Raw genomic sequence first — 27,822 nt, 5'->3', positions numbered from 1 at the left:
TGTTTTGCAGTCTTCCACAAAAAGAACTCAGTAAACTGCAACGTCTTCAGAATTGTGCCGCTAGATTACTTACTTTCAAGAAGAAAACTGTGCATACTACCCCAATACTTCAGTCCCTACATTGGCTTCCTGTTGAAAAACGTATTAACTTCAAGATTCTTCTTCTTGTTTACCGTACATTGCGCAAATTTGCCCCTGTCTACCTTCAAAATACTCTTCATCTTCACCAACCACCACGTAATCTACGTTCATCAAACTCGCTAAAATTACAGGTACCTCGAATCAAGCATAATTGGGGGGATCGGGCTTTTTCATATATGGGCCCAAAACTATGGAATGGCCTACCAAAATCTCTTAGAGAAGCATCTTCCATTGATAGTTTCAAAAAGAATCTCAAGACGTATATTTTTAATTTGAATTGACAATATTGTATGCCTGTATGTAATGTATGTGTACGTATATATTGTTTGTTGGTTTATTGTCTTAGTATTTTCTGTGATACTGTTGTAACGTGACACAATATGTACTCTGTTCTATAGCGCCTTGAGTATCTTTTTTAGGTAGAAATGTGCGCTCTACAAGAGTCTCACTATTATTATTATTATCATTATTCAGGTAATGTGCAGTTTAATGTTTCCAGGTAAGCGTCCCTGGTCAGTGACGGGGCATTAATCTGCACATTACTTGAATATGAGACCGTTCTGAAGCAAATAATTTTCACACAACAGTAGATATATAATGTACTCTTAAATGAATCCCATAAGGATTGGAACAATCATCCCTCAGCATTCCCACTGATTCCCACTGATCGGTTACTAGCCATCCCCTTTAATATGCATACAGACTGTATTCCATTCCAGTAAGCCATGTAATTGGAACAGATGACACAAACAACTCATTACTGGGTCTACTGAGAGAAATTATACCCACAAGTATGACTATATGAGTAAACTAGACTACTGATCAACAGTGTCATTACTCCCCCTCCATTACAAGCCACATCTGCATTCTGCAAATTCAAGTTTTCTCATGCCCTGGACATCAAAAAGATCACCCCTTGTCTATCCTTGGTGTGTAAATGAAAAAATCCCCTCATATCATTTCATTGAAAGAAACTAAACATAATTAAAGTGGTATGTTTCTTGTTTAACAATACCTCAAGCATTTCAATGGACCTATATTTCAGTTCTCCACTTTGATTTACACAAACTGTCATAGCCCACATTTCAAACCACTGAATAGGATCTCCAATATGAAGCCGTGGGTTATATGAAGACATGAGTGTCTAATCAGGACATACATCTATCTTTCTGATTTTCTTTTGTTTTGTTTTGTTTTGTTTGTTTTTTGCTGGGCATTGGCCAAGTTCTTGCTAAATTGCCAAGCATAGGAAGGTCTTTATTTGCAAAAAAAAAAAAAAAAAAAAAGAAGAAGAAGAAGAAAAAAACCTGTAAAAATTCAATGTTTCACTTTTTAGGTAGAATCTTGTAACAAAAACAATGAGTTGTTGAGAATACCAAGAACAAAACTCTACATGTTTGTAGTTGATAAAAGCAGAAAAGAAAATCAGCCTGTATTATCAATTAAAAAAAGAAATTAAATGCTTTTTGCTTTTGTCTTGACTTGTTTGAAGCAGTAAAAATATGTGGATTTTATCCCTTTAAGGAAACCTGAGGCCAGGAGGAGACGGGAGGAAAAAATAGCCGAACTGGGAGGGAATAAAGTGGCTGCTATTAATTATCTTTCCTCTGCCCTCAGCTTTCAATAACAGTAGCGTTGATAGAGTGCCGTGCCCACCGTGTGTGACGGTGACCGCCTCCCCTCCCTTGGCCCGAAGACAGAGTGTCCTCCGGCTAGATACGGTTACTATGGAGGATGACTCTTGTCCTTCAAACAGATGATGCGGCGTGAGATGCTCTTGGGGGTCCTTGGTAGAGTTTTTGGTGTTTTTGTTTTCATCTAGATGGTGTCAATGAAAATGCATTCTATGAGACATGGGTCTCAAATAGTGGTCTGAATGGTTTATTGAAACTCTGGTTCCTATGCAGGGTTTTCTTTCTGGTCCAGCAGAAAAAAAAAAAATCAAGACACTGCAATTAGTAAAAACAAATTTGCCGATATCACTCAGTGGAACAGGAGTCAGTTTTATTATTTGATAATTTATAATTTCAATTTTTACTTTATATTTTTTAGACATTTTTGATTGTTTTTCTTCCATTCTTTTTTTAGTTATTTATTTTATTTGTACTTTGGAACAAGAAATAGTTTTTTTTTTTAAATTTATTTGTGCTGAAAGCTTTTAGGTGATGCCAGTTTTTGCTTTCATGCACCTTCCTCTACCTTGTGTAATGTACTATCATTCATGGAATCGTGGGAATAAAAGCTGTTGTAAATGGTAGGATGTATGACATATAGATTCTCAAAGGACACAGGATCAGCAGGGTTCTCGCCAGGAATTTCTTCACGCTTGTCGGCATTTATGCGCGCTGTTCTGGGGGTGGGTACGGGAGGGGGGTTCCCCCTCCCGCGCGAAGCGCGGAAGCCTTCGCTAATGCTCAATACAACACAGATAAATCGCCGCTAAAATGCCACTAAATGCGACATTCTCACGGAGATGTAATGAACGTTGTGAGGGGCATATTCTCACAGAAACAGTGCAGAAACTCCATACCTTATGTTAGCGGCAGTTCCTAAATAATACCGGTAAATGAAAGAGAAGTAGGTGCCGATGGTGGAGGTTCCGATTTCTTTTAGGCCTTTCCTGTTTCACTGTTGCAATAATTAGCCGCCTCTGCATCGCAACAACGCGCGCCGTGTTGCTTTCTCGCCGTCTGCTCGACCACGTGGTAGGCCTATTGCATGCAGATGCGCGAGAAGCGATCGAGAACTTTCGGGACATCGTTGCACTTTCCTTTTTTGGTATACTGCGGTAGTTTGGCCGTGACATCAAAGAGATATCCTACAATTTTAAATGTAATGATGGTCCTTATTCCGAAGGTTTGTTTAATCATAAAATGAAACGATTCATTACTGAGTACTTCGAAGGTTTGTAATCGAAAACAACAACAACACCAAAGGTCGGTACTACAGATGAATGTTCAAAATAAAACTGATTTCGTTCGAAGATTAACAAGCATTTTTTCTTTATCATTTTCCGATCAACGAACCTTCAGAAAGGAATCTATCATCTATCATCGTTATTGTTTCAGAATAAAAAAACCTTCAGTATAAGAAAACACCGTTTTGGGGCCGTTGTTGTATTCCGAAATTATACTGGCAGAACATTCGAAATAACAAAACTGATTTCGTTTGGATATAAACGAATATTTTCTCCTTTATAATTTTTCTATTAACGATCATTCAGAATCAAGAATGTAGAGTATTATTTTGCCATTATTCTGTCGGAGTAACGAACCCTGAGGGTAAGAAAACTATAACCGTTTTCATTTCTTCTTTATCGTTTTCCGATTAACGATCGTTCAGAATTAATATCGTTATTCTTTCGCAGTAACGAACCTTCAGAGTAAAAGAAAACTAACAGTTTTGGGGCCGTCGTTTTATTCTGAAATTTCACTGACGGAAACGTTCGAAATAACAAAACTGATTTCGTTGTGAAATGAACGGACATTTTTTTAAATCATTTTTGGATTAACGAACCTTCAGAATAAGGAATATAGCATTGTTTTATCATTAATCTCTCGGAGTAACGAACCCTAAGAGTAAGAAAAGTGCAACTGTTTTTTTGGGCAGTTGTTTTATTCCAAATTTCACTGGCAAAACGTTCGAAATGACGCACTGATTTCGTTTTGAAATTTACGGACATTTTTCTTTATTCAATTTTCGGTTAACGAACCTTCAGAATAAAGAATCTACAATTTATTATTTCATCATTACTACTTCTGTCGGAATAACAGACCCTTTAGAGTACGAAAACACGCTGTTTTGTGCCGTCGTTTTATTCCGAAATTTCACTGACAGAAACGTTCGAAATAACAAAACTGATTTCGTTGTGAAATGAACGGACATTTTTTCTTAATCATTTTTTTTTTTTTGATTAACGAACCTTCAGAAGAAGGAATCTAGCATTATTTTTTCATTAATCTGTCGGAGTAACGAACCCTCAGAGTAAGAAAACTGCAACCGTTTGGGGGCAGTCGTTTTATTCCAAAATTTCACTGGCAAAACGTTTGAAATGACGCACTGATTTCGTTTTGAAATTTACGGACATTTTTCTTTATTCAATTTTCGGTTAACGAACCTTCGGAATAAAGAATCTACAATTTATTATTTCATCATAACTACTTCTGTCGGAATAACAGACCCTTAGAGTACGAAAACACGCTGTTTTGTGCCGTCGTTTTATTCCGAAATTTCACTGGCAGAACGTTCGAAATAACAAAACTGATTTCGTCGTGAAATGAACGGACATTTTTTCTTAATCATTTTTGGATTAACGAACCTTCAGAATAAAGAATCTAGCATCATTTTATCATTAATCTGTCGGAGTAACGAAAAAAAAAATGAACCTTGGTGGCGATAACTGATGCTGGTGTAGAGAAAAACAAAGACAGCTCGCTCTAAAGATGCTTCCTTCTTTCAGTTTATTTTCTCCCCAGTCATTCTTATCGTTCTCCTCCCATGAACCCCTGCCATGCACGGACGATGAACAAAACAAAATGTTACCGACGCTGCAATGAAAAAAAAAAGAAAAAAAAAGAAAGAAACACGTCCTCGAAGCAAATTATCTACACTTTTCAAGTTGAAAAAAATTGATGTTCGTAATGAAGAATAAAAAAAAAAAAAGCACGACCTCAAGCAGTGGGGAAACTTGATATCATGGCTTGTGGAAATTTCCACGAAAGCCAGGTGTCAGATAAAGAATGTCGCGCGTACTGCCACCTTGCTTCAGTAGTCGTAAACAGCGTGTACATAGCATGTAAACCAACTGGGAATATTGATGAATGATCAGCCATTTATTTTCTGCCCATGAAGGCCCCCTAACCCACCTTTTAACAAACCAACCCAGAAGCACGTGGAGCATTACGTACGTTGAACTTGAAAGACCATCATGACAGAATTACTATAAATTTCGGCCCGGAGAAGGAAAATGGAATATTCACGAATGACGTTTACAAATCCATGGAAATTGAAAAGGCTAAAATGGAACGCATAACCCACTGAAACTACCAAAACCTAAATAACAATTTGCATTTGCTTACTCCATCGCACGTTCTTTTTTCTTTTCTTTTTTTTAAACGAAAAATGGAGTTAATTTTCTCTCTGCGGCAATGCTTTGAACGCATCTAATTTTGCATCATTGCCGATGGCCAGCTTCCTAAAGAATTGATACGAATCCTTTCAAATATACGAAACAAAGTCTAAAAATCCTGGATCCTGGCGGTGAATTTCGATGGTATTATAAATCCTGCTCACTATCAAAATTTAATCATCAATAGTTCCTTGCGCCATTTTACCAACCAACTGTAACTGTTCCTGAAAATTTCATCCTAATCTGTTCCCAAATTTTGACTTATTTTGCGAATAGAGAGACAGACAGGCAGACAAACTAACAAACAAACCAAAGCAGCCAAAAAAAAAAAAAAATACAACCTTTGGCGGAGGGGGGCATGCATTTCATATCGTTTGTTTTTGCGTAACCCGACAACAAGCGTGACAACAAGCGAGCACGTGTCAGCCTTCCTCGGCCTCCTTCCCTCTCTTTCCGTCCTCTCTCTCCCTCTCACAATACACTGTACCGTTGTACACGCAGGCAGTGGCCGGCTGGGTGCTTGTGCATGTGTGTGTGGATCCCAAATCAGAGCGCATGTGAGTGAGCAAGTGTGTGATGTGGTGTGTATCAGCTAGTACGTCGCTCTGTTGTGTTGAGCCGCGTTGTTGTGATCGGTGCGGTGACTGCGTAGATAAATTTTTGCGCTTGTATTATAAGTATGTAAACTGCTGCTGCTTTCAACATCTAGCATCTTTTCTAGCCAGATAATAAAGATCGAAAAAGGCGAGAAATTGGTCCGAACTTAGCTCGTCAAGCAAGTTACCCTTGTCGGCAAGTTCACGCGTGGTGTTACCCTTGTCGGCAAGTTTTACCCTTGTCGGCAATTGCTTCTTCAAACCGCACGCTTGTCGGGGCCGACAAGGGTGATATACGCTGGCGAGATCCCTGATCAGGTAAACTTCTTTTGACCTATGAAAAAGTGACTTGAAGGAAGAAGTAAGACAATATTATGCACATATGCACTTTCAATATTATGATCACTTTAGACAATCCATTGAGAGCAATTATCTAAGATCCATCTCCATGTTGAAAATTAAAGGAAAATTCATGCAGTATTTGACATTCCTCAAATCAATAAAAAACAAAGTGTGTGTGTGTAATCAATCTCAATTGACTGTGTAAAATGAAAAAGGATATGGCATGAAAAAAAAAATTAATGATAGTACCCGTGAAAAATGACTAACACTTCCCTAAGCAATGTTTTAGGACTGAATTTTTAATTGGTTTTTTCAACAGGGAAAATATATAGAATTTGACATATATTAGATTTCTGGATGAAATACTACTCCTGGTAAACCAGTAACCCTTTAAATGCCCAGGCACGAAGCTGGACTTACCAATCATCTTCATCAGCATTCAGAAATGCATCAAAACTTGACAAAGTTGTAAAGTTAGCAAACCTAACAAGATGTAGCAATGTGCCTCAGTCCAACAGGAAGATCCCAGTGACACAATGATTATTAGAAGGATTTGGTAATCTCTATTCATTGACATTAAGTTTCCAGATGTCTGTGCTAATCCCATAAAACACAGTAAGGGTTAAGATTGAACTTGCTGTATTTCAGGCTTTTACTTTGGCCTCTTTGGTTTTGCCCCCAAGAAGAGAGAAAAAAGAGCAAGACATTTGAACCTCTGAATGCTCTTAAAAGTTGTCAGCGCGAGGAGATAGGTAGGCTAGGTCGGATATGGGGTGCGACCTCTGACCCCACCTGCAGGGCCTGGCCATTAACTGCTTCCTGTTTGCTGTCTGGCTAATGACCCACTTATCACCTGTGTCAGATTTGACATGAAACATTCATGTTGCGAGGAACTCCCGCCCCTCGGCTGATGAGGAGGCAGGGTGAATTTCATCTGGCGGCAACGAAATGGGGGCAATGTTATTGAGCAATTTAGGTTCCAAAGATGAAAGACATGTTTTTTTTTTTCTCTCTTAAAAAAAAAGCTTTTCTGTTTCTATTTCCTTTTATTATCTGCTTTCTATTTTTTTTTTCTTATTTGAGGCTACAATTGCCCTGGATCATTTGGCATGATACATGTAGTTGTTATCTGAGATTTGACTATTTGAGTATGGGTCATGAGGGAGGGAGATTTATTTGGGGTCCTTTTCATACAGTGGTGCAAGATACATGGTGCGAGATCATATTCTGGGTAAGCTGTTGTGTAGTTATCCTGTTTGACTGTGTACATCAGCTCCATATGAAGAATGTCATCACCATCAATTGATGTTGAATTTCATCTGCACAGATGTTAACTTTTATATTGATTTGGATGTTGATATTGGTGCTGATACAATTATTTTCGTGTAAATAGATTCTGTGTTTCATATAACCACAAAAGAATGTCTTGTTTAGTCTTGCAGTGGGTGTTCAATACAGTCATACTTCAGTAAATGATTATGCAGGCTAACGAATTGAAAATGTGTTAATCATGGGGTCACACTCACCTACCACTTGCATGATAGAATTGATCTTCAGAAATATATCTTGTTGCACCCAAACACAACACCACACAGGCAGAGAAAAATAGGCCTCAGAAAAGTAGAAATAAACTTTGGCTGCACATTACCAATCCCAGAGTTCAGGCTCATATCCGACACATGCTATTCTGCTATGCTGCTCTAATTTTGTCTCTTCATAACATTTTCATGACGTTTTGATGGATTCTAAGGGTGGATGCCACTCTTCAAGGCTACCTCCGGGAGGGAAAAAATTCCTGCAGTAATGAAGCATCAAGAGAAATCAGCCACCAACATTAGCAACAGCAACAAAGACAGTTGACTTGGATAGTTCTCGATGGCTTAGCGTTGAAAGGAACTTTGCAGTGGAATTATGCATGCTGACCTGTTTTGATTCATAATACCGAGACCATCATTTATATGGTCAAAAGAATATCTAAATGTGTGCCATATATTTTATATGAAAATTCCTACCATTTTTGTACAGATTGCTTGGATGCACGCACACACATAAAAACATTTCCAAACCAAGATTCTGCCAGCGATATCACCTGTCATTGCTGAAGTATTGTGGAAACATGCGAGTTATGGTCAGTCGAGGAAAAGATGCATTCCAATGTCTTTTGTTAATGACATTACTACTTTATCACTGATCAACAGATGGTGTCACTGGCAGAATCTTGGTTTGGAATGATTTTTTGTGGGTTTATCCAAATAATCTGAAGAAAAATAGTCAAAAAAATGCCCATAGGATATATGGCACAAATCTATTTTGGCCAGATACATGTAAGTGATGTTGAGGGTATCACGAATCAATGCAAGTCAACATGCATTTGCATTGTATTGTTCCTTTAAATGGTGGCATGAATGCACAAATGTACATTTCTCAGCATGAGCTAGTTTTCACACAGAGTCGCTGAAATGAAATGATTGCAAACGATTGGATTACCGACCACTCCAGGTGAATTCTTCCCTTCCGTCTTAATCCAGCTGCCACAACTGCTGGCTGCTGGCAACAGGATTTCGTATACAGGTAGAAACGGATCATAAGATTTTCTTCATGGCCAGATTGCATTAAGCCTTAGGCATATCGCAAAGTTTTCAGTTATTGGACCTTCAGAAAAAGAAGCAGAAGAAGAGCTTGTCCATCAAATTTTTGCATCGATTCCAATTTGTAAATTTTGATTTCAAACTGTTGCTGCAAATTTTTTCAGCAATACAACGTACAAACAAAAATTCAGTAATAATATGTAAGGAATTTTATGTAAAATTGAGTTTCCTAGATAGATTTAGATTTTACAAGCATTCAATGACTCAGTTATATACAATATACAGTAGATTATTGCATTTTCTCTTTTGTACGTAGCAGAAAACAATAAGCATACATAGAATGTTTGAAGAGATTAGAGCCCTTTCATAACAAAATGACAAAAATGTTCTCTAGAGTTTACTTGCAAAAGAAGGGAAAACAAAAAATGTATGTCAGATCTGTTGTCTGTATATATAAACAAGGAGAAAGCATTATGGCTTTTTTTCCCCATAAATTCAATAATTGCATACAGACAAGCTTCGTCTGGAATCCAGAACTCAAAGAATTAATGTTACTTTTTTTTTTTTTTTTTTTTTTTGGGGGGGGGGGTCTTATTCTATTTTCCTTGTGTTAAAACCTTTGTTGCTGATACTGAATATGACATCAAAATTGAACAACCGTGGTGTAAGGTAACTTAGTCACAAATTCTGCCACCCTGTATGCAAAGTGCAATTCATACATTTGTATGATGAATGGTGAGGTTTTATATTGTGCCAACTCCAGTTGGAGGGAAGGCACAAATGGCTCAGCAAAAAAGAAGAAGTAATAATGAATATAAAAATCTTCATGCAGTCATATAATAGAGTTTATGTTTGGCCTTGTTTGAAGAGAAACAACCCATTAAAAGAGTACAAAATTTCAAAAAAAAAAGAAAGAAGAGAAGATGACATTTGGTTCTTCATTTAAACTTACCTTATTTACAGTATTGTCAGATTACACAATTCTACTCTTACCCCAAACTTTGCCACTTCACTTGCAAGACCACACAATTTTGGATATCTGGGTGTATGTGTGTGACTGCTGCATTATGACCATAAGTGGACTGTTACGGCATGTTTTTGAAATGAGTCATCACTTTCTGATACAATTGGGCCATTTCACTGTGAATACCTTTGTGATACCGTCCAAATGAACATCTCCAACTCCGAGCCATACATGAAATGAAGCTGTATCAGTCGGTTGCCTGGGGGCGTAATCAAATTGGTCTTGGAGGCTGCTGTCCAATTGGGGAGAGAGAAATGTCTCAGTCTTTGCTGCGGTATTGGTGCATCAAGTTGTGCTCTGTCCTCACATCGGCATGGGATGATGATGATGGCTCTACCAATCATGAGGAGGATGATGATGATGGTAGACAGATGGATAGATAGACAGATGGATAGGCAGATCAATGGATAGATAGATAGATAAATACAGGCTTGTAGACAGATAGACAGATGAATGATAGATAGATGGCGAGATTGATAGATAGACAAATGAATGATAGATAGATGGCTAGATAGATAGATAGATAGATAGATGAATGGATAGATAGATAAACTGGTTGATTGATATATGGGTAGATGGATGAACTGGTACACAGATAAGTAGATAGAAGGATTATATGATGTGAGAGATAGATGTATAAAATGATAGATTGGTGGGCAGATTAGTAAATATATAAAGAAGATTGCCAGAAAAAGAGGGATTGGTGGATGTATTGAAAAGATATGGAGAGGGATAGATAGATGGATATAGTGAAAGAAATACAAAAAAAAAAAACAAACCCAAAGTAAATATATGAATGGGGCATGGATGGATGAATGCATTGAAATAGATGGGTGGAATATATCTGATACATGCACTAGTCACAATGAAATTATATAAATGAAATAGATGTGTTGTCGAGCACTGACTGCAATGATTAATAGTAATCTTGGAATAAAGAAAAAGTGATGGTGAATGGTACTAGAGATGTAGATAATGACTGTGAATACTGATTGCAGCCTCAAAGATAGAAGTTAGGATGCTAGCAGAGAAAACTAGAAAGTGACGTTGTCAAAAAAGAATCTGTGTTCATATCATGGCATAGCCTTCGATGCTTCAGTGCAAGGTGAAAAAGATCTTTGATAATTTGCACAAGGCCATTGCAAAGTGTAGAAAAATGTCAAGGGGTCATTAACGATGCTGTAAAATCTTGCTAAAACATGTTATACTAATGCCTCACACGTGTTTTAGCACACCCCGCGCACGAGAATTCAAAGTCGTTGATCGTGTTACTGGGGAAGATCTAATCAGGCAAATTCGGACCGCGTTAACTTTTCATTACACCCTACATTTCCACGGCAAGCAAGGAAACAGATGACCCATGTGGCATGTGCCACATGAACGCCAGCCCTTCCCGTCGTTACAGCGATGATGTAGGCCCAAAATACTTCGCGGCATTGGTTTCGTAGATCCGCCAAGGACAAAAGATGTATTCTTGGTTAACGAGCCTGATTATCTAAGCAGAACCTGGCTGCCTCCACCATAGTCTAATTTCCAGGCTGCACACTGATTCCTTAAAAAAAAAAAAAAATCGGTCTGCCACATGCATTCTGTCTGTAGCACAAGATTAACCCTTTGAGGACGGGCTGATTTTGCTACAACACACATTTCTCGTAGACGCTTGCCCAAGTATACTTGGGACTCATCCACAACGGGTAAAAGTGGTGTTGGAGAAAGGCCATTTCCTGTATGTTCAGCACCATATAAGATCCTAAACCAAGTCATGTAGCCTTAGCTCAAGACTGAAATAGGCCTACATTAATGGAGTGCATAGATGACATCTACTCATTGCCTACAGTGTACATGAGGTTTACAATATCCCGTGATGGGATACTGATTTCTTGAACTCTAAACTTTTGGCTTGTGATTTGGCCTTTGGATGATGGTAAAGTTGTAATTCTTTGATTCACAGTATAACATGGTTTTACTCTAGGAACCATGGCAACACTGAATGCTTATACAGTTCATTATGCCATCAAATAACTCAATTACATGGTTAAATGTCACAAAATGTCACAAAATTGTGCATGGTTGAGGAATTATGTCTCCCAACATAACGGCATATAAAATCTTATCGTAATATACTTAAAAACCATTTCATGAAATATGAAAGAGCATATAATTCTAAGAGGAATTCACAATTTATTTGATGAAAATCAGTTTTGAAATGGCTGAGATATCATAAAACAAAGTAAAGCGAAGCATTCCAAATAAAATGTGGATCCCACCTTTTCTTATGATCACTTTGTTTTTGGATATCTCAGCCATTTCAAAACCAATTTCTAGCAAATAAACTCTGAATCACCTCTTAGAATTATGTGCTCTTTCATGATTTCCTAAGAGGTTTCTCTTTATCTCAAGAAATCATCATCAAAAAATGTCGGAAACCTGAAGCATCGTTTCAACCGAAACTGTACCGTCCCTTAGGAAAAAAGAAAGAAAAACTAAGCCCATATTGCTCGAGAATAATCCCCCTCCCCCCTCCCCCTTTGTACCAAGAAGAAGGGTTGGAAATTTGGGGGTTTTGAATAACTTTACTGGAAATCTAATAGCATTGTTTCTCTAGTCCATCGTGAAGAAGTTTCCAGTTATGTTATTTTGACGAGAGATCTGATTTGCCTACCTGTACAATATACAAATTTATCAAAGGAATCTAAATTTCAGGGTTGCAAAGGGGATGCACAAACTTTAATAGGTATTGGTTTAACCAGTTTTTATGCCTCCGCCACGAAGTGGTGCAGGAGGCATTATGTTTTCGGGTTGTCCCTCCGTCCGTCCGTCCGTACGTCCGTACGTCCGTACGTCCGTACGTCCGTACGTCTGTACGTCCGTACGTCCGTACGTACGTCCGTCCGCTTTCGTTTACGCGATAACTTGAGTAATATTTACTGGAATTTTACCAAACTTGGTCCAAGTATGAAGTATGATGGGGCAATTATTTGAATTGATTTTGGGTGAAATCGGCTGAAGGTCAAAGGTCAAGGTCAAATCATGAAATTGTATCCGTTTACGCGATAACTCAAGACTGGATGGAGCAAATTTCACCAAACTTTGTTGGAGGATGATGTATGATGGGACAATTACTTGATTAGTTTTTCAGTGAAATCGGACAGAGGTCAAAGGTCAAAGATCAAGGTCAAATCCTAAAATTTATCTGTTTACGTGATAACTCAAAACTGGATGAAGCAGCTTTCACCAAACTTGGTCCAAGGATAATGTATGATGGGACAATTAGTTGAGTAGATTTTAGTGACATTGGCAAGAGGTCAAAGGTCAAAAGGTCAAGGTCAAATGCTACAAATGTTGCAATTTCCCCATATCTATGCAATGCCCAAAGGTATTTTCTTGAAACTTGGTGTGGACATGTACTACTGCGTAAAGATTCTCCAGAGAGAGTTTCATGTCATAAGGTCAAAGGTCAAAAGGTCAAAAGTTAGGTGAAAATGTTACAATATTACTTTTCTCTCAAATGCTTCAATGTATCTTCGTGGAACTTGGTACATATGCATGTACTGTCTGGCAGGGATTATCTAGGGAATTTAGGGGTCATGGGTCAATAGTCAGGGGTCAAAGGTCAAGGTCAACTCCTCAAAATTTTACTATTTCCCTCATATACTAGTATATGCAATGCTTGCATTATTAGTTTCAAAACTTAATACATGCATTACCTAATGGAGATTCTCCGCGAAATTTCCAGCCAGAAGGTCAAAGGTTAAGGGTCAAAGGCCAGGTTTCAATGCCCACCCCCCCCCCCCAAAAAAAAAAAAAAAAAAAATCTATTTTGTACCGTCATCACACTCTTTCTTCGTACCTTGGAAATTACTCATTGCATAAACTTTCCCAAAATTCCCCAAATATGTGTACCTGCACTCTTAGAAAATTATAGCAAACCCAGTTCAAGACATTTCTGACAAACCTGTCATTTCAATATTTTGCCAGTTATGTGAAACTGTCATGGATCACACATTGTGAAGACATTGTACTATACGCCTATTGGGAGAATCATGCATTATGGCGGAGGCATCAGTCGCCATAGCGACATTTCTAGTTGTATAGTTGTGGTATCCATGATAGAATCTAAGCAAGATTTGTATGTCATGAAATCATGTAGTACTATTACTTTTTGTGTGCTGCTGTGTATATATTCTATGATCAAAAATATATCAAGGAAATGAGATGAGACACTTATATACTGTAAATGCATGTTAGCAGTGCACTGATTTTCGCATATTTCTTGCTACTTTTGGCTAGGGCAAATTCTAAAACCAGCAACAATATATTCACAGTTGTATCTGCACGTTTCAAATAGGTTGACCATTTCACAGGGCAAATTCACAAACCTGCGAATATGCTTTTGAGCTGCCTGGCATGAAAACTTTATTACGCGTAAATATCGACGTCTACAGTATAGGGAATTTGGGGTTAGGATAAGTCCTGATTTATATGGAAAGTTAAAAAAATGAAATATAGAATGTCAGGACTCATGTGTATAATTCTACAAGTAGGCTATCTGCAGAGATTTTCCCGCCTTTCTCTGTGTGCACAGATGTAAGTGTATGTGGCGAGAACGTGATAGGAATACCTGCAAGGCACAGAGAAATGGTTTGGTGAGAGTGCACCAGCCATTCATAGGAGATTGGGAGGGGGGAGGGGGAGGGGGAGGGGGTAAGGATACCGGTGTCTGGTACCGTTCGTCAATCTGCTCAGCGATACTGCAAATTTGAGTTGCACCGCTGGAGCGGCTGCTGAGTAATGACTCGGGGATGACACAACCGACAGGGCAGAGCCTGCTTCATTCACATCCCATATGGAATATTCCCGATTCCCTCTACTCCCTTTCTGGGGTGATGGGGAGATACAATGTAGTCTTGGCCTTCCAGGCACAGACTTTGTGCAAATGGGATTTGCCATCCCATAGTGTGACAATCACCATTACTGGTAATGTAGTGCCAGAGATAATGTTTTCATTATACCAGTTTTTATACAACATTACTGCCACTACTACTACTACTTTTACTGCTACTACTACTATTACTACTACTACTACTACTACTACTACTACTACTACTACTGCTACTACTACCAGTACTACTACTACTACTACCAGTATTACTACTACTATTACTACTACTACTACTACTACTACTACTGCTACTACTACTACTACTACTACTACTACTACTACTGCTACTACTACCAGTATTACTACTACTACTACCAGTACTACTACTACTACTACTACTACTACTACTACTACTACTACTACTACTACTACTACTACTACCAATACTACCTACAGTATACATCAAACTGATTACATAAGCTCTGTAATGAGTTTGTGACCTTCTTGCTCCAAACTAATAAGACTGGCTCATTACACATCTTTGAGTTTTTGCAAGGAAAAGACCATTTGCAAACATAATGAGCAGCTATTTTAAAATGCAGCCTGACATGGTTTTTGTTCGAGATGGAGGTGGAGTTATAAAGAGAATGCTGAGATAACAAGGGAAGTCTTTTCAAGCCTATTGCTACTGCCACATCCATCCCTTTCTTTGTACTCTCAATATTGTGCAAATGCAGAACTTTTCTTGCCAGGGTAAAACCCACATATATTAGAAGGTAACAAAGTAATCTGAAAGAAATAGGAGAAAATCCACTATGAACTAAAAAATGGCAAGGAAGTATTTTTTTGGAAAAAAAGTAAAATACTTTACCCCAGGTGAGAAATTTGAGTCTTGGATTGCAGACTACATCCTAGAAGTGAAGATAAAATTTAATGTGGGAAGGAAAGTGGGGGGGGGGGGAAGGGGGGGGGGGGAAGGGGGGGGCAGGGGAGGGGGCAAGGATGAGGGAGAGGAGGAGGTGGTAAGGGGGAAGGTAGGATGGGAGTGGGCCATGCTGGAGTTATCTTAGGTAGATGGCAAGAAAGCTGAGGCTGTTCTACCAGCCAGATTTCAACCTCATCAGTGACCGATTACAAGGGGGGGGGGGGGGGGGGAGGGGGGAGTGGGGAGGGGGAGGGGGACCTATCACCAGAGGTTGAAGAAATGAGGCTATACAAAGATAATGGCGGTGTAAGTGCCTCCACATCTGCTGTGAATGTCTCCCCCAATCCTGTGTCTTTGCATCATGTCAAATACTAACGACTGCGGAAAGAACAGAAAGATCCTTTCACTTGGGTTCCGAGTCAGTTGTAATCTTGCCCTCTGTCAATAAGTATCTTTTCTTCATGTTAGCCTTCATGATTTATGATTAGCATCTGATGTGCATGCCATTTATTTAGTATTTCTTTTTGTTTTAAAGAAGCTTTTGATTTTTCTTACGTAGTATGTACATATGTTTGATTCTATCTTTTTATCAATTTCCATTTCTATTTATATCAAAGGAGCCTTTAAGTTTTGTTATAAGGAGCTTTTACCTTTTGTTATGTAATGTATAGATGTTTATATATCTCTCTGTCTGTTTTTTTATTTTATCTTTGGAGACATTTTATGCGTCATTCAGTATAGATGCAAATGATAAAGAAAATGATTCCAGTTCTTCTTTTTGGACTCTGTTTTCATTTCATAACTGTTTTTCCATATTCTAAATCATCAACAATTTCCCTGGACCTCAGCTGAAATATCTCGGGCATCATCATCATCGCCATGACGACCAGTAATCAAGTGCCCCCTTTGCTGATGATGCATTCAGGAAAAAGAGCAAATGATGCTAGTTATGCCCATACCTCGCAGTTATCCATGGACCGGTTTCTCTTTGACAAGCCTTAGACTAGAGACTGGTGATGCAATGAAATTATCTTGTTTACATTTATACCAAGGATCATCTGTTTCCTGTTGACGAAGGCTAGGAAATATATGTTTTCTTCTCTCGTCCTCCTTTCTTGTAGTCTTCTTGGTTCATTTTTATTGGAAATGATGCAATATTTGTGTTATTTGTTTTGTGATTGGTGTACGCTCATCTTCTTCAAAACATGATTTTGCTCTCCGAGTCTCCTTCCTTCGCAAACAAAAACTTCCTCTTCATCCAAACATTGACAATCAAGTTTATTTGAAAACTGCTACATGATGAAGTGAATATTAGTACTGATAATGTGATAATTATTGTTACACAACTCCTTCAAATCAACTGCAATTATCAGTAAAGTATAGTCAGAGAAGTGTTTGTTTTATGATGTCATGGAAATTGAGATTAACTTGATGGAAAAAAAAACAAAACATGTACCAGAATCTGTTGTGTTCGGATGTTGTTTACGTAACAGTGCAACATGTGTTTATACTTGCATGAATGTTTTTGTACAAAGCTTTAGATAAAGCGTAAATATGTCTTCCTGTTTTTTGTTGATGACCTTATCTTGCAGAAAGTTTCCAAGAAGGACCACTGTCTCTTTCTCTTCTCCGATCTTCTCATCTGTGCCTTGGTCAAGAGGAAGAGTGCGGTGAGGCGGCCGTCTGTCACAGTGTGAGTAATAGAGGGCGCCCTAACATAAGTTGGTGGTAAAAGGATTTTTTTTTTTTTAAGTCATGGAATTAGCAATTAAGTGTTGGTTTCGACTCCGATTTGCCATGAAAAGTTCTGCAGTACACACTGAGTAACCTGCTGATTGTTACATTATAAAATGAGATTTTTTTTTTGCAGCATGAAATTTTCTCAAATTTTCACTGGCATTCAGTGCATATAGTGTAGACTAAAACTTTTTTGTGCGTTTTAATTTTGAATCTTGGCTGTCACGAAATTTGTGAAATCAAAATGCTCAAGAACATTTCGGTTTTACAGTAGTCTGATGATATGAAGTGAAAGGAAATGAAATTGATTTAGATACCTGTTAAAACACATATTGGGTAGATGCACATGATGTGATTACTAAAGTACATTACCGTGTAATTTGAAGGGAAAGTGGAAAGAACTTTGTTGGCATATCTGCATTTCACGTAATATATGGTGAGTCTTGCTCATTTGGTACAGTTATATGAAGGTATTAATCTGTCTGATTATTCGTTTTCATTTTTCTGCTTCTCAAGTCAAAACAAATTGGAATAGCATCATTATGAAAATTGAAACAAAAAATTACTCAATTACAATGGAGCAAAAGGATGTTCAGTGGAACAAAAGAATGTACAATCTCAGATAATTGTGTAGCATAATTATTACAAATATGTCTGGTTGCATAAGTCATAAATGACAGTACATTTGATTTAACAAGGAAGCAGAAGACCATCAGAATAAGCATGACTTGACTAGTCTGATGGTCTCGTGGGTAATTTAACTCGGCTTTTGTCTCTCACAAAAGGTAGGTTCATGCGATACAGTCAAACCTGTCTCAGCGACCACCTTTCTATAGCGGCCACCTGCTGTATATCACCACTGAAAACAATAATCCATCCATGAGAAAAAGCATGTTAAGGAACCTGTTTATAGCTGTCACCTACCGTATACGACTGCTATAAACAATTCCCTCTGATAGACAGGGCATGTCAAAGAACCTGTCTATAGTGGTCACCTGTCTGTAGTGGGCGACCTTTGTTGCCTCCCTTGGGTGGCCACTATATAGACAAGTTTGACTTTAGCACACTGTGAAGGAAAGATGTTAGGTGCTGTATGTGTGCATCACAGCATGCACACTGCCCATCTGCCATTTCGTATGAAGAATCGTCAAATCTTGAGATTTCCTCTGTGTGTCCATTCCTTCGCCAGTCTGTCGCCCTCTACGATGCCGATCGAGGCCAGCAAGTACAAGCTCAACTGGAAGGTACTCCTCGACGACGTGGACATCGTGAAGTCGACGCCCACGACCAAGCGCGCCAGCCAGGAGCGCGACCTGAGCCGGCTGGAAGAAGACCTGTCGGTCCTCAACAACATTAGCAGTCTGGCGGACACGCTGACCTACTCACACCAGGTAAGGTCAGAGGTCAGAGTTCAGAGGTCACTGATGAAACTGTGCAGTAGTCAGAGTATACTGAAGTGGACAGAGTGAGGGAAGGTCATTGCAAGTGAAAGGTAGTTTTTTTTTTTTCTGTCAGGAAGGAGCAGTACATTTCTTTGAATACGGTAAAGCCAGAAGCATTCATGGCAGGAAACTTTCGTGAATGGCCACTGGCATTCAGTACGCTGGGTAGACAAGCATTTTCAGATTCATTGTATGTTTGTGAATCTTGCTTATTGTGAAATTCATGAAAGTTTCATACACAGAAATTTTGTTTGTTTGTCAGTATAGCTTTATATGTGTGTCTGTGTGTGTGTGTGGGGGGGGGGGGTAGACAACGTGTACACCTTTTCACTCCATGACATGATTTCAGACAGTTCTTAAGTTTTTAAAGTAGGCAAGTAAGAAAGTCTTGAGGGTGGGGCATCTAGCAGACACTATCAAATCCAAAAGATTATTCTCGACTGCTTTTTAACCCGTTCTGTGTTAGGGAGTGTGGACAGTGTGTACATTACTGTGGAGTTCTCTGTGCTGATCAGCACTCCTTTTTTACTCCACCTAACAGAGCAGCTGCACAAGGGATTTAAGAAAAGGAATAACTAAAGAGAGGGATAGATGTAAAGGGCATACCTGTTAAAAGTCACAAGCAGGAGGGAAGAAGTTGTTCCTTTCCAAGAATTTCTCCTTCACATGACTGTAGATAATCACCCACAGCAATGGAGTGCACATAAAGCTGTACTTAATAGTGATGCAGTTAGGGATGAAAGCTATAGAGATAATGGTGGAGGAGATGAATGAGGATTTTGTTGCTGGCCGCTGTCAGAAGAGATTTGGAAATACTCCGGTCAACTCTTTCTCTCTTTTTCTCTCTTTCTCTTTCTTTCTCCATCTTCTCTCTCTCTCTCTCTTTCTATCTCTATCTCTCTAACCCTCCCTATCTGTTTTGTTCTCTCCTACTGTATTGGTCACTTTCTAAAAAAAACAAAGATAGCAAACAAAAATTGTATAAATTGGCAGGGATGTGGAAAGATAGGCTATGCATATATAAACCTGGAAAATCTTAAGAGAGAGGAGTATGATGGCAGAATATGATTTATTTAGCAATCATCGATAGTTCGCTGGAATGACCATTGTGAGGGATAGATAATATATGGGGGCTTAAGAGTTATCATGATTGGGGTATCCTCTTTCATCTTTGTATTTGCTGGGCATGGATTTATGATGGTTTCCTCTGAGGACGGATGAGGGGAAACTTGGGGGTAAAGGGAGGAGGTGGAAAGTAGGGGTTTTCCCCCCTCGAGCTCTGAGCGAGGCTTCTGCAATACTGGAAATTGTCCCTTTGTATCGTGAAGAAGCTCAGGATAGAAGTTCCACTTACCATAAGTAAATCTCTGCAGAACATCTTAAAGGGATTGTATAGTTCTGGTCGAGACCTAATTTCAGATTGCTAACATTTTTTTTTTTTTGTGAGATAATGAGAAACCTTGTATGAAACATGAAAGAGAATGTAATTCCCAGAGGGATGCAATGTTTATTTGATGAAAATTGCTTTCAAAATGGCTGAGATATCAAAAACAGAGCAATCCCAATAAAAGGTGGGACCCACCTTTCATTAGGATCGCTTTGTTTCACTTTATTTTGGATGTTTGTTTTTTTTTCCGTTTTTCATCAAATTAACTTTAAATTCCTCTAAGAATGGTATGTTCTGTACTATTTCATAAGTAGTTACCTGGTATCAAAAAGTTAAGCCAAATTCCTCATCTTCGCCAATACTATACCATCCCTTTAACTCTTTATGTGCCACGTTTGCATGTCTGATTCAGTCGACGGCGTGCCAACTTCGCATATTTTGCTCAAACCCATTATCATTTGTATTTTGAATTAATAAAATGTGCCATCACTCTGCCAACTTCAATTGTTTGGAGACTACATATTTACAGAGGAGTTATCCAAATTTGCAAAAGAGAACAAGTTAATGATTTAGAACACCTTTATTTTTTCAGCTCAGGTAGTGCACTACAGTGGATGATGATTCTTGACCGGTTCCAAACTGAATTGTGAAAGCACCATATATAGACTAAATACACAGACCACCAGGTTCCCATAGGGAATGGGTGAAGTTGTGGAGTGTTATTCAGATGTTTAAAGATTTAATCTGTTCAATCCAAGTTGCCAGCAGTGTCATCATTTGTTGCATGTCATTAAAGTCGCTCTGTTGTGCCATGTGGGGGTGGGGTGTTGCCAGAGGTAGGCGTGGCACAATGGCATGTTCTAGGTTTGTGATATCATCAGTGCTGATCCAGAGAAGTATTCATACTAGGCAAAATCTGAGGAAATCACACTCTGAGGGTCTCTGAACTGATGTTATCATGGCTTACTTTTGCTCTAGTTATCTTTGTGGAGAATCGGATTACCATTGGAAAGGATTATATTTTTTTCTTTGCGCAGAAATCCGTGATGATTGCATGTGAAGATGCCTGTATGGGTCAGCAAAACACATTCAAATGACAGAATCAAATAAAAAAATTGAAAGCACACGCTGAACAGACTGATCATTGCTACATACCAACCCCCCCCCCCCCCCCCGAAAAAAAAAGGTGCAAACAAAATCTTTTTTTGATATGCATCGTAGGTGCATTGTATTTTCTTTCAAAATACATTGTGCAGTATGATGGAAAAAACAACCCTTGCGAAATAGTGGGTTGATGGCCTTTCTAGATAGATTCCATCCATGATTCATGGAATTGCTGTGCCTCCATTTTACCTGGAAGGTGGATGGTAGAAAGATCAGGTGATACCGGATCACCTGACAGGGCCTAAAGTGCATCAAGGTTGTTTACGTCTCCCCGTTCGACTGCTCCTGCAATGCCGGCGAAAATTGTTTTGGGCGATCTTCCTGGCTTCGCGCCTGAGCCGCGATCGTCTCCCCGCAATTAAAGAGATAAAATAGAAATGACTGGAGCAGTGGGTTGAGATGGGGCTGATGTGGGGGGGGGGGGGGGGGAGGGGCAGAGGAGGATGAAGGGGGCGAGAGGGGTGTGGGAGGGGCAGACCTGTCTCTGTGTGCTTTCTCATTGTCTGGATTCATTAGCTGGGACGGTATCAGGTTCCACTTCCAATTTGATTCGCCCCTAAAGAGCTGGCCGAGAATTTCTCTCTATGGCTGATCACAAGATCCCGCGGGAAGAAAAACAAGAGAATGTCGTAAGCACGTGCAAAACAAGGGGTAAATTTGGTGGAGAAGGGATGTTGGTGTTTACGGGGTGGGGGATGACAATCATTTGATTGACAGGGCTCGTGTTTGGTTATGTACTTGTTTATGTTTTCCATATTAAATAGATTAATTTATGTATCTAAGAGAGGCTGTGGATATGTTATCTATCATACCTGTGGTTTCAGACAGCCAAAGACAGGTGGCTCCCCTGATAACAAAGTCCACGGGATCTTCAGTTTTCTCTTATTTTATCAAAATTTTGTTATAGATGAGCAAATGAAATCCATTCAGATATACAGATGATAATTTGGGGATCTGAATTTTTACCTTGTTGTATTGATATTTTGTTTTATTGGTGTTTATTATAACATGAGTGCACTGTTGGAATTCATTCTCTGCAAGTGTCTTTATACAACTGAAATGCGAAGTGCAATCAAATATAGAGACAAGATGAAGGGGAGGCTCGTCAAATTTAGGCACCCAATATAAAACTGAAATCATAATCTCGTCTCCAATGACCTTCTTGCGGTAAGGTATCTATGGTAATGCTCACAATCAACTGTGCCTGAAATGAGGAGAATCCATTTGCTGATACGAAGCACTAGCTTAGCATAGCTAGTTTAAATTGGTCCAAGCAACATGAATCGATAGGTGAACTATGACTTTTCTTTGTGACAATGATATGAATGTATGGCTTAATTTGTGATCCTTGTAATAACCAATTAGCATTCCTCAAATACCTCATGTGTTGAATCTTCTGGTTTGCACTGTTTGCAATGGGCTATAGTGGAGGAGATAGCAGTGAGATGTGTATTCAGCTAAAGGGCCTACCCTTTCTCTCCGAAGATAGAAAGGATGGCTGTCAATCAATCTAGAGTCACATGACTTGGCATTTCAGATCATGTGATATTTCTACCACTCAAAGTCCTCTTTAATTGTGAGGGGAACTATCCTTGATAAACTGCCAATACTATTTCAAACTTATGATTTATTTTTTTTTTCCTTTGGAGATGCTCTCACAGACTATATAACCCGTTGTGTGCCACTTTTGTGTAGACAACAGAAAAATTGAACTAAAAGACAGAATTCTGATCATCATGTGAAGTGTGCAGTTTTCTCTACAACTTTGCTGTGTTTCATATCTAGCATAAACCCTTCTGCAAAAAATGAAAAAATACATAGCGTAGAAAAAAAAACCCCAATGTTTTTGCAAAAGTGCTCTTGCATTAATTTTGGTCTCAGAATAATGTGGCGCACATGGGGTTTATACCATAACACACAAAGAGTTAACATATTGTTCCTGTTGACTAGTGTTATTAGGTGCTCTAGAATAAAATTGCCTGCATCAGTTGTTGCTATGTCAGGCAAGCCATGAGCAAACTTTACAGTTGTTATCAACACCCTTAGTTAAAAAGATTAGATATGCAGAGTTGGATTATATCTTGTGAGAAAACCAGTCTATTTGAGCCATGAACACAAATAGTACATGTAGGTGGGGCAGGAAATTGAGACCAACTTATAGAGTAGGTGGAATGCAAATATGTCAGGTGGGTAGTAATGGACAGATTTTATCACCGAGCAAAAAAACCTTGGATTTTGAGAGTATCATGTACCAGATTTTGTTGCAGTACTATGAACAAACTAGGAGAATAGGACCTGTGATACTGAACAAGATGTTATCATTTACAAAAATACCTGTTTCTACAATGTAGGACAACTTAATTTTGTATGTGTGTTATCTGTCTGATCGATCGATGTTATTGTTTTAATGCCCTGATGTGGAAATGAGTTCAGTGAAATGAATTCATTTGTTGGCTGTCTTCTGCGTAAAGAGCTCATGACTTGCATGAATAGAAGATATTTCAGCTTTATATCAGCTGTAGGCCTTTCCCAAATTACACCTGGCGCGGTCGTTAACGATGCAAGACAATGACGTTCTTTTTCCCCCGCCACCCTGCGAAATCTCAAGCATGGCCTCGGTCTGCCTTTGGCTTGCCTCTTTCACTCTGAATGCTCCCGTAATGAGTTGGTGTTGAATAAAATCCTACGTGATGCAGCAGAGACGGCTTGCACGGTATGCCGCTGACAGACAAGAAATATCAAATGAAATGAGATCAGTGATTTCTTTTCTTCATTGATGTTCACTGCCTTCCCTCTGTCAACAAGTTGTTCTTATCAAATGAAACAGAATCTTGTACACATATTAGAGATCTACGTGACTCGCTATTTCTTTCTAACCCTTCTTACCATCAGCTGAGAACAAGAAAGGCGCTATCGCATTCTAAGATTCGAGCATAAGTAAAAATGAAACAATCAATTATCATGAAATGTACTTTAATAATAAAAAGTGGGTAGATTTATAAGCGTTGTTCCAAATATCGGGTAAAATAGTGCCCTTGTGGTTTTGATTTTTAACATTTTGCTAAAAATGAAATTAATTTTAGACTGACACCATAATGTAGAAGAGATCAAACTCTCCAACATGATACCAATAATGCAATATTCCCAAAAACTGACTGCGCCCCTTTGGTTCTCAGCCAACGGTATGCTCAGGCGCTTTAGCCAAAACTTGCAGAGCCTTTTTGTCAGCAGTCAGTAATCCGTCCAAACCCGACAAAGTTGTAATCTTAGCTCAGCCACTCGGGTGCAGCAATGTGCCTCTGTTGAACAGAAATGCCAAGGTGACACAAATAGATTAATGCGATTAGGTAATCTCCATCCATTGACTATTAGTTTCCAGAAATCTGTGCAAATCGGTGAAGGAAGCACTCACGCATGTGTGCCCATCATTGGCAAATAAAGCGCAAATAAGGGTCAATAACATGCAGTACCTGTTCCTGGCAGTGTACACAGCAAGTGTGTATATTCAGTGATGTCTGTATCTTTTGCACAGATGTACTTTGTTCTCATGAACGTGTTGTAAGTACACACACACTTGGACCATGATTTCATGAGTGTATTTGCTTTACCTGTGTAAAAACATGGTGGGCTCTGCAAATGTACACACATCCGGTGGAGCTGTACTTTATTCTTTACTTTTTTTTTATAACCATGAACTAATAACAGATTGATTGATATCGGAACTCATTGATGGTAACGGAAGAGCAATATTCATTCTAGTTAAATGTTACTAGAAAACAAATATAAATGCCGTGCAAATATGCTAGAGAATGAGCTAGAGGAAAGAGAAGGAAAGAGAAGGACTAAGGAAAAAGAGAGGAGAAAGAGAAGGAAGGGAGGAGAAAAGGAGAGAGAAGGAAGAGGAGGAGAAATAAGAAGAGAAAAACCAGGAAACACGGAGAGAGGGAGATAGATTGATGAGAGGGGAGAGAATGACATATGTGGCGACTATAAAATGTGTAGTCATTGAGTTCCGCATAGAGACATTTTATTTAGAAGGTATGATACAAGGAGAGGCTTTTATTTCCCTATCAAGCTCCCGCCTCCAAGCAACCACCGTTTCCATATTTGGACATGGGCAACATCCTTACTGATTTTTTCCCCGGCCCGTCACGAGACGCGGTCCCAAGGTAGCCCAGATATTTGAATACCACCTCGTTGCCATGGCAACATGAGTGAACATCTCATGGGGGTGGGGGGGGGGGAGGGAGAGGGAGAGAGAGAGGATGGGATTGTGTGATGGCGAGTGAGGATGTCATGAGGGTGGGGCGTCTAGGAGACAAGATCAAATCCAAAGGATTATTTTTGATGCTGCTTGTTAACCCTTCCTGTCTCGGGGAATTTGGACAGTGTGTACAATGCTATGGGATTTTCTGTGCCACCCAGTACTCAAAGCACACAAAGGATCAATGCAGTGTATGATCAACTTAGTAATGTTACCTTGTTTTTAGCATTCTGCTTTAATCTTGAAACTTCAATATAAATGTAATAATCAAACATTATTTATAATGAGAAAATGGGAATGGGGCAGACAGAGAGAAAGAGATACCCCTACCTCCAACCCCCCCAAAAAGAATTTACTTGTATTATAATTGTTCTTGGTGTATTGTCCGAATAAACAGGATATCACAGCCTGTTCTCCATGTCACCATCTTTACAAATCTCTATTTTATATTTTTAGTTCTTGAATGAACCACCAGCTTCAAAATATTGATGTAGATTTTGATTTATCCAGATAGTATGATAAAAGTGTGTAACTGTGCTCTCCGTGATTTTCACAAGTAAGTCCAGTCAAACAGATTTAACCCATTCACAGGACGAGTCCCGAATATACTCGGGCAGATGTCTATGGAAAATGCATGTTATAGCAAAATCAGCGTGTTCTTAACGGTTTAATTTACACACCTCCATCTCCAAAGTTTTAAATTTCATATTCTTGAACTGTTTTACTCCAAACTACATTTTATAAGAAAAATGTTCTAATATTCAGCCATACACTCTGTACTTTTATTTGCCATTTTCAAATATAGACTGGCATGTAGTGGCAGAGTCCTGTGGGTCATCTACATAATTAGACGTACCTGGATTAGGATATAATGAGAAACCTTTTCATTGTAGGTCATCAGCCAACATCACTTTTGTGGATTCACAGCTGCCACATGCGATAATGAATACCGTCTTTTCACATAATGAATCCAGTGACAGTGAAAATGACAAAGGAATGGTACATTGTGTCGAGAATTGTGGAACATAATGTATTTTAAGCCATTTCAATGAGAAAGAAATTATCATTTTTTGTATAGTTACCTCAAAATTCTGGTGTGAAATTGTGTGTATGCATTTAGGTCTTTTGTAAGTTTACAAAAGACCTAAATGCCTTTTTGGTTCCCTTATTCATGTCTACTGTTGTTATGTTGTTGTTTTTTTTAGTAGTATTCAAAGCTCCTGACATGCAATTATTCCAACAGCCCACTACAAAGGTTTTAGTACAAAGGGAACCATCCTTATGTATTTTTGACAAGGTCTTTGGGTCATTAGATAATTTTCTTCCATGGTAACGCAATTATGAACATGGTTGTGATTTTCTTCATTTTTTGTTGCCTTTTTCTGCCTTTCATCTATATTAATGAAAGTACAAGTACATGGGTTATGGAATGAGTTTTCTGTTCCATTATACAATGTAAGTAAGACAATTATTCATTTCAAGGCAATTTGTATAAACTTGGACAAATCTTTGTAAAAGTAAAGTAATGATTAAATATGCAATTTGATGGCCCTTCAACATGTTACAAAAGATGCAATTGCTAGCAGTGAAGAATTAGAGAAAGTTAGGGAGCTCTCTGCATGTTGCCATGGGTACATGTACCTCTCTCAAATCCTTCTCCCCTCCACCCAATGCCCCACCCCAACAAACCCTCCATGCCTCCTGGATGAGCCACTCTTACTGGAATGGTTATTGAGCTAGTATTTCACATTCTACTGGACATATTATATACATATGTAGTTATGATACCCAAACTGTTTGATACAGAAAACATGGTATTAAGAATTGCAAGTTATTGTTGTTTCAGTGCTTGGAATGTCTTGAACTATGGACAGTGTAAGGTAAAGGTAATACATATCACATCGCTACTTTGTAGAGTTATGAACAATTTCTCTCTTTAACTGCTTTGTACTGAATATCTTTTGTTGGTACATTAAAAAATAGAAGGAAAAGGTAATAGAAAATCTTCACTGTTAGTGATTTTACTTGATATCCTGTTATTTTTTTTTTCCTTTTTACAGAACCTTGATGAGGTCATCAAGGAAATCACAGAAAATGTGCGGAAAGCCATTTCTGAGAGGCAGGCCCTCTCGGTAGTCCCCTCTGCCCCCGTAAACAAAGTGGAATTGTCCGCCACAACAGCGTAAGTACAGATGACCAAGG

At 38.8% G+C, this 27,822-nt stretch overlaps 1 protein-coding gene across 1 annotated transcript in view; it reads left to right on the top strand.

Moving 5' to 3' along the window:
• Positions 1–27,822, top strand: part of LOC140234717 (rho guanine nucleotide exchange factor 17-like) — a 243,320-nt gene that overhangs the window by 180,283 nt on the left and 35,215 nt on the right. The window contains exons 7-9 of the mRNA XM_072314751.1: positions 17,219–17,319; positions 18,553–18,754; positions 27,681–27,802. Of these exons, the coding sequence (XP_072170852.1) occupies positions 17,219–17,319; positions 18,553–18,754; positions 27,681–27,802 (425 nt within the window). The remainder of the gene's footprint in view (positions 1–17,218; positions 17,320–18,552; positions 18,755–27,680; positions 27,803–27,822) is intronic.

Source organism: Diadema setosum, chromosome 11 (genome assembly GCF_964275005.1).
Source record: "Diadema setosum chromosome 11, eeDiaSeto1, whole genome shotgun sequence".
NCBI classification, from domain to species: Eukaryota; Metazoa; Echinodermata; class Echinoidea; order Diadematoida; family Diadematidae; genus Diadema; species Diadema setosum.
Note: the sequence above shows the minus strand (reverse complement) of the source record. Positions and strands in the feature narration are given on the sequence as shown.